This window comes from Trichechus manatus, unplaced genomic scaffold (assembly GCF_000243295.1).
Source record: "Trichechus manatus latirostris isolate Lorelei unplaced genomic scaffold, TriManLat1.0 scaffold00018, whole genome shotgun sequence".
NCBI classification, from domain to species: domain Eukaryota; kingdom Metazoa; phylum Chordata; class Mammalia; order Sirenia; family Trichechidae; genus Trichechus; species Trichechus manatus.
Genome location: NW_004443954.1, coordinates 13,385,963 through 13,394,272, shown reverse-complemented (window position 1 = coordinate 13,394,272; position 8,310 = coordinate 13,385,963). Strand labels below are relative to the sequence as shown.

The 8,310-nt window shown below is 38.5% G+C and overlaps 1 protein-coding gene across 1 annotated transcript in view; it reads right to left on the bottom strand.

Annotated features, from left to right (window-relative positions):
- Positions 1-567: 567 nt before the first annotated feature.
- LOC101359614 (25-hydroxycholesterol 7-alpha-hydroxylase) overlaps positions 568-8,310 on the bottom strand; it is a 55,885-nt gene continuing 48,142 nt past the window's right edge. The window contains exon 6 of the mRNA XM_004372603.1: positions 568-855. Within this exon, the coding sequence (XP_004372660.1) occupies positions 568-855 (288 nt within the window). The remainder of the gene's footprint in view (positions 856-8,310) is intronic.

Here is an 8,310-nt window from a genome sequence, read left to right as displayed (position 1 = left end):
ATAGTATACAAAGTAATAAAAAGTATTTACGGATGATTAAATATGGAAGTGAAGGAGAAACATTTAATCGACTGCAAAACTCATTTAATGCAAATGTACCTGGGCAATATAGATATTACTGGTATTATACCTGAAGGGAACATTTTCATCCAATGCATCTCACAGAAATTAAACTTCCTTCTTCTCTGTGAGTTTGGAATTTGTTAGACTGGGTCCAATTCCAGCACAAATTTCCAGTAATACATAAAGTGTATTTTAACATAGTATAGAAGAGTTTGAGTGACTTAAAAAACTCTACAGTGCCAAAGATACTGTTGTGAAAATGCAAAAGCAGAAACTAAAAAGGGCTATCCTAACCTTATCAGAGAGTTCATTTTGATGTTTTCTTTCATTCTGCCCTCCTGTTGTATTTTATAATAGGCTTTGTGACCAAGTATAAACTGAACTGATCTTAGAAGAAATGGAAATTGGCACATTTAAAAACAAACAAACAAAAAACAATTACATTTGCAGAAATTTAAAAAAAAATGAGCTGAGAACAGTTAGGTTAGCGTACTTTTAACTTCTTCAAGATTTTACCTTATATCTAAATAAAACGTCTGATTTTGGATACTGAACACCAAACAACATTCGTCTGTAGCTCATTTCTACAGGTTTATCATCAATTATTTCTAAATCAAAATAAGTTACAAGCGCAAACAACAACTGCTTCACTTCAGAAACTGCGAAAAATCGGCCCGGGCATTTGGAGATTCCAGATCCAAATGGCATTATGCAGTGCTTCAGCTTTTTTCCTCTTTTGAAAAAGGTGGTTTTCTTCTTACCATCTTCTACAAAACGATCATATCTAAACTCCTGTAAAGAAGAACGGAGTGTTAAAATTTAAAAGTTAGCACAAAATAGTTGGAGGTCAGTTCCACAAAGCTGTCAGTTCTTCCTCGCTGTCTTAAAAAACGGTTTTTTTTTTTAATCTGGCAAGCACCAGAAAGTAAAACTTGACTAAGTGCAACTAATGTAGGAATTTAAAAAAAAAAACCTCAAATGCTACTAGGAAATGACTTCTGCCACATCAAAATGAAATCCAAATACCAATATGATTTTTCTTCCCTATTCATATCTATCTCATACCCTGAGCTTTCTAAGTATAGAGGCCTTCTCTCAATTTTTGCTCTGTAAGGCGGGTCCTGATTCGTGGGCCTTTGATATTCCAATGTTTTGTGAAAGGTAAGGAAGGGCTTCATCACCGCCATTGTTATCATGGAATAATGAATCCCACTGACCGCAGGAGCTGCCTAACTGCAAATCCCAAATGTACTTTTGTCTTATCCCTCATGCCTTCCCTGGTGGATGAGAACTAAGAGTTTACATGTACTAGTGTTGGGATTAAACAGATTTAATAGTAAGATTCAGATGAAATATTAGGGAGGAAGTATGCCACAAACTAGGTCTTGCTTGTTTTTTTGATGTTGTAATGACTTTCCCCTATGACATTTCTATTAGAATGAACTCTAGGGTGGCAGGTGGTTGTGATACATTTTCAGAAATAAGTTACATTATTTTTTACAGAAAATTATGGGACTGGATTTCCTAGGAGGATGTTTGGCCCACCATCTTAATTTTGCCTTGCCGTCAAAGGGTTATGGTTCAGCTCTCACTTGAGTTTCCGAGAGGAGACCGAGTGACCTTATTTCAGCCCGTGCTGAATTAAGCCATTGATTAAATTAACGCACATGGTACGCATGAAAACGACCAAGTATTTCCCGTACTTGGTGCTCATTAGCATTAGGCCAGCATACAACTTTGAAATGAACTACATGGAGGCAAATACAAAGAAGCAGGTCAGATTAAAAGCATTTATGTTACGGTGAAAACCCTACACTAAATGGGTAGAATCCATACAGTCCATTACAAATGATCTAATTTTCTCACTCAATGTCAGTGTTGTTAAAATCAGCAAATCATTTCCTTTAAAAGTACTGGTTTTAATTTTTTCCCATTTACCTAGGATACTTATTTGATAAGTATTCATGCTTAGAAAAATACACTGAGTCTATTTTTTTCTTTGCCTTCAATTTGGAAGTTGATGCAATCATAATGGCAAAATGATCTGCATTTTTATAACTCTTTAACGCCTGACAACTAATTCTTGAGCTCTTTAGAACAGAAGTATATGTTATCACAGATAGTTCTTGGATGAATCTGAAAAGGCTCTAACCAGTGTTAAACTTAGAATACCTGTTTATCCCTTACCAGGGAGTCCCTGGGTTGCACAAACGGTTAAGGACTTCACCAGGGTGAGATTAAGGCATGTGAGGGCCGTAAACACTGATTATCTGTGGTGCCCCCCTCTGCTTACTCACATATTCAAATGGGATATGTGAATTATATATATACATGTATTATATATGTGTGTGTGTCTTAGCTATCCATGATGTAACTTCTTTTTAAATGCAACTATAATATTAGCAACTGAATGTAAAAGTGGCATATGCCATTTTAGTGGAATGAGATGAACTGGATTATAAAATTTTTAGTGGGTATAGGGTACTTATATTTTTACTAAATACCACATTTTCTACAAAAAGAATATTCTATATATTCTACAACAAAGAAAACGAGTCAGTGAACTTAGTTGCTTCAATAATCAATGTAAATTTCTGTTGATCTTCCACAATGAAAAACTAGCAAGAGTTAGACTCGACAGCCTACCCCTACCTCAGTTCATTAGAAAGAAACAGTATACTCCCAAGAGACCTGCTGAGATGAGGAGTTTCAATTACATGGGAGGGGACCATAGGAGACAGATGTCAATGAAGGTGTCGAAGTGGTAGGAGCCTCAAAGCTTAAACAGCCTTGTGCGTGGGCACCCTCGTGGCCCTGCGTGAACTTTATTTCTGGCCGGCACATTCTCACGCACTGGAGTTGGTATCAGTTTCATTTAGTGTCCTGCCATTTCCCTTCCGCTGTGGCGCTTGCTTGTGTTCTGTCTGCTTGGTATCTATAGGTCTTTGCTGTAGACAACTGGTGCCTCTGTTTTGTTGATGCCCTAAGCAAGTGCTTACTTTGCTTATTGGGTAATCCGTCCCTGTTCTCAACTACTAGCCAAAAAGTTGGTGGTTCAAACCCACCCAGAGGCACTTCAGAAGGCAGGCCTGACAATCTGCTTCCGAAAGATCACAACCTTGAAAACTCTATGGAGCGCTTCTAATCTGCACACATGTCGTTGCCATGAGTCGGACTCAACTTGATGGAAACCACCACCACCACCACCAGCAACACCAAATACATCCTTATAGCAACAAACAAGGACACCCTTTGATGACATACACTTTATTACTAGAGGCAGAGTTACTAACTATAAGGCACTTTCTCCTGGTGACCCTTTCCACTACTGAAGCCAGGCCTACTTGCCTGAAGTCAGTACTACTTCCTCCTCCTCCTCACTGACCAATGTGAGACCAGCAATCTCCCCAACACCTTCCTGCCTGGGCAAATCAGTTTAAATGAACTTTGCTCTGAAATGATTTATTAAACAAGGTTTAAGCCAGAAAATGCTAAAAAGAAAGCTTAGCTTGGGTTATAAAGTTACAGAATCCTGATATCACAAATATGCCAGAAACTATCATGGATTTCATGTTCTTTGTGAAAATCTACGTGCTGCCACCCTCTAGGAGGCCATAGTGATAAACCTGCCATGTCTGAGTGTCCCCCATCCTGACTACCTTCTGTTAGCACTGACATGCAATTCTCTCAAATTTCTAGTCAATCAGTTACGTCACTTCTGTAGTTCCCATCCACCTTCTACCCTATTTTCTCTTAATAAAAATCTTAGAAATTCCTATTTCATTGTTTATTATATGAAACAAGAAGGAGAAAGGCCAACTTCTTTTGCTCTGTGACCACCAACAAGCTCAAAGGGCACAAGGCCATAAATATGTTTTTGAGTTAAAATTTATTTTTAGTTTGTTGCGTTGCCAGTGTCTGGGCAGTCTGAGCAGTAACAAAGTTAGGAAGGGCCTATGGTAGTTGCTAGGAATATAGACAGGTTTTAGCCCAAAAGGGGAAGGGTTAAGTCTCACCCCTGAGATTTCAGGGTCACAATGACATAGAACAAAGGGTCAGGAAGTTCAAGATATGCACACTCATTTGGGACAACTGAAATGCAGGATTCTCCATGCTGACTTAAACTCTTCTTGCAGTAACGATAATAAGCTTAGCACTTCACAATTAAAGAGGATCAATTAAATGAAATATTATAGGGGTGAGAATATAGGAATCATACGAGAAGGTATATGACAAATTCCCCAGTGTGCCTCTAGTAATTGTTGTGGTTAGCTCCCCAACATCATTCCTCTGCATAAGATTTGTCTAAGCATAAATCACGGTAGTCACATTTCCCTTGCCAGTGGCTAATCTAGGATAAGGTGTGTGTGAACCAATCTAGTCAGTGTTACATGGATGAAAGTCTGTGAGGACATCTGGGAGAAGTTCCGTTCTTGTGAAGAAAAAAAACAAAAGCAAAACACACACAAATAAACGGCTTATTCCCCTTTCTTTCTCTGGACCTAGTCATGTGGGAATTCTTTTTTTATCTCTATATTTTCAAAGCGCCCAACACAACACTATGCCCATAGTAAAGTTTCCATATATTTGTTGAATTAATGAATAACTAAATGAGAATGAAGTAGAATTTAAAAGCAATCTTCAAGCTTTTAAAAAAAACGCACACTGAATGAATAAGTAAACATGTAGTGAATGGGGAATAAATGAACATTCAGTGTTTACAAAAATAGAAAATGGTATAACATTGAAACATTAGAAGTCCAGATTGGATAGATGATATAAATTTCTGGATAGAAGAGAATTTTTGGTATAGGGGCCTGGAGAAGATTGCAAAACACCTTAATTTGTGTTCTCCAAATACTATGCTAAGTTCATTTCAAGAGATTTTTCTAGCACCTCCTCTATGTGAGGCACTGACGTTACAAAGGAATAATACATGATCTAGCTGAGGTAGGTGATACACAATATGATCATGAAGTGCACCCACTCATTTATAATTTTGGGTATAGACATCTAAGTTAAACGAAAGATATGACTTCCTAGAAATAAAACAAAAACTGCCAGCTTTTTGAATGAATGACTAAGGGCTATACTGTTGCTGCTGGTTTACAGCCCTCCTGGGGCAAGATGACAGAACACAGAAGTCCCTTTTTATCTCCCTGATTTGGGTTCCCATCAGTGGTGTGCCTCAGCCCGCTTGTACCAGCTCATGAGAGTATGCACATTTCTTCCTAACTCTGTGTTATAATGTCACACTGGGAGCCTGAAATCAGCCATGGTGTGAATATTTACACCACAGAAGCTGACAAATGCTCAAATCAGGGATTTTTTTTGTTTTTTTTTGAGACCTGGTTTACCTGCACACCACTGGTTCCAATGCTGCAGGTACCAGTAACCAGTCGCTGTAGAGTTGATTTAGACTCAGGATGACCTATGTGTGTCACAGTGGAACTATGCTCCCATAGGGTTTTCAGTGGCTGGTTTTTCAAAAGGTGATCAAGAGACCTTTCTTTCGCAGTGCCTCTGGGTGGACTTGAACTATCAACCATTTGGACCACCTTTTGTTGTTAGGGGTCATCGAATCCGTTCTGACTCATAGTGACCCTGTGTACAACCGAACGAAACACTGCCAGTCCTGCACCATCCTCACAATCGTTGTTATGCTTGAGCCCATTTTTGTAGCCACTGTGTTAATCCATCTCAGTGAGGGTCTTCCTCTTTTTCACTGACTGTCTGCTTTACCCAGCATGATGTCCTTCGCCAGGGACCGATCCCTCCTGATAACATGTTCAAAGCATGTGAGACATAATCTTGCCATTCTTGCTTCTAAGAAGCATTCTGGTTGTGCTTCTTCCAAGACTACCCAGGGACTCCCAGTTTACTGGTAGGGCAGAAACCCTCTCATCATGAAGCATCTGGCTATGAGAACACAGCCATGTGATAAGGTCACTGAGTCCCTAAAAACTGTGAGCTCTTAAGGGCAGGGGCCACAATGTATTTATGTCTGGTGTCACCCACTGTGCCTATGAAAGTGCTTTTGGGGTGCTGATGCTCAGTGTGCTTGTTTCCTTGAAGTATACTCTGTTCAGTTTGAGATATAGACAAAAATTATCCAGAATATTTCCTCATATGTTGTGACTTGTATATTCTAGGAACAATGAAGATAATCAAAATGGTATTGTTACCACAGTTTGTAAAGTAATTTAGGATTTTTTGAAGGGCTTTCAAATTTACTTATTATTTTATAATCCCTACTACTCTGAGAAGTAGATGGGGCAGATTTGTATAAGCTCAAACAAGGTCTTTAAAGTTCAGAGGCTTTTGAGAATACTGCAATGTCTTCATAATTAGTTTATGTTCATAAAAACTCTGTGTTTCCCTTCCTTAGAAGGCCATGCAGAAATGGTAACGTGTTACCATCTTAAATGTTTGCTATTTCTCCTCCATAACCCAACATTGCACCCACGGCAACTTTCTCCCTTAGCCCTGCAGGCCATAGAATAACTAAACAATACATTTGGTCTTCTCCACAGCTCCAATTCTTGATGCTGCATTTTGGCAGAAAAGAAATCATTACCGTTTACTGATTGCGAGCCAGTTGCATGAATTCCGGCTGATAATTGAGGTAAGTTTGGGGGTGCATTCAGAAAATTTTTGAAAGCTATCCATTCATAATTAATTAATAGATTATCTAGGCTTTCTTGAATATAGATCGCCTTGGTAGCATTTGTAATGATAAAGAGAGTGGAAGAAAGAATTGAGAAGTGGTGTTTTCTTTTCTCTGTCATTGTTTTAGATTTCACTTGCCAATTTGTGTTGCCACATAGATAAGAGCTCACCTGAGTTGCAAAGGATAACGTAACACAAGTGTTACATATTGGTATCCTACAGGCATAATCTTTTTTTCCCCTAAATTTTATTTTGTTGTTGTTGTTGAGAATATATACAGCAAAACATACACCAATTCAACAGTTTCTACGTGTACCATTTAGTGACATGGATTACATTCTTTGAGTTGTGCAATCCTTTTCACTCTCCTTTTCTGAGTTGTTCCTCCCCCATTAACATAAACTCATTGCCCCCTAAGGTTCCTATCTAATCTTTCGAGTTGCTGTTGTCAATTTGATCCCATATAAATAGTTCATAAAAGAGCATAATGCTCAAGGCAGACCTTCTTTTACCAGTTAAGCTGAACTACTGTTTGGTTTTAAGATGACTTCAGGGATACTTTTGGTTTAAGGTTTAAAGATTATCTCAAGGTTTTAGTTTTAGAGCTTCATCCATCCTCCATGGTTCCAGAAAATGTGGACTCCATGAGAATTTTGAATTATGTTCTACATTTTCCCTCTTTTGATCAGGAGTCTTCTATGGAATCTTTGCTCAAAATGTTCAGTAGCCAGGCACCATCCAGTTCTCCTGGTCTCATGGCAAAGGAGGCAGTTGTTCATGGAGGTAATTGGCCACACATTCCACTTCCTCCTCCTATTCCTGACTCTCATTGTTCCTCTTCTGTTGCTCCAGATGAACAGAGACCAATTGTTGCGCCTTGGATGGCTGTTTGCAACCTTTTAAGACTCCATGCACTATGCAACGAACTAGGAGGTAGAACAGAAGCACTAAACACCTTATTAGACCAATTAACTGGGATGTCCCATGAAACTATGACCCTAAACCTCCAAACTAAGGAACCAAATGTTATCAGGTGTTTGGTTGTACATAAGCAGCTTCAGCAGCTACTCTTTTGTTGTTGTTGTAGTAAATATATCACATAATTTTTGCCAAGTCAACTGTTTACAGGTGTACAACTTATTGACAGCAATTACAATAATCAAACGTGCAACCCTACCCTTAATCAATGCTATTTTTCCATCACCGTTAGCCCCCCGTTTTTCTCCTCCTTCCTGCCCCTGGTAACAACTAATAAACTTTGGTCTCTATACACTTGCCTTTTCTCGTCTTTTTATATAAGTGAGGTCATGCAATATTTGTCCTTTTGTGATTGACTTATTTCGCTCAGCATGATGTCTTCAAGCTCCATCTATATTGTAGCATGTATGAAGACTTCATTTCTCCTACTGGCTGAGTAGTATTTTATTATATATCTGTACTACATTTTGTTTATCCATTCACCTGTTGATGAGTATTTATGTTTCCACCTTTTGGCTATTGTGAACAGTGTTCCAATGAACATTGGTGTACAAGTCTCTTTTTGAGTCTCTGCTTTCAAGTCTTTTTTTTTTTTTTTTT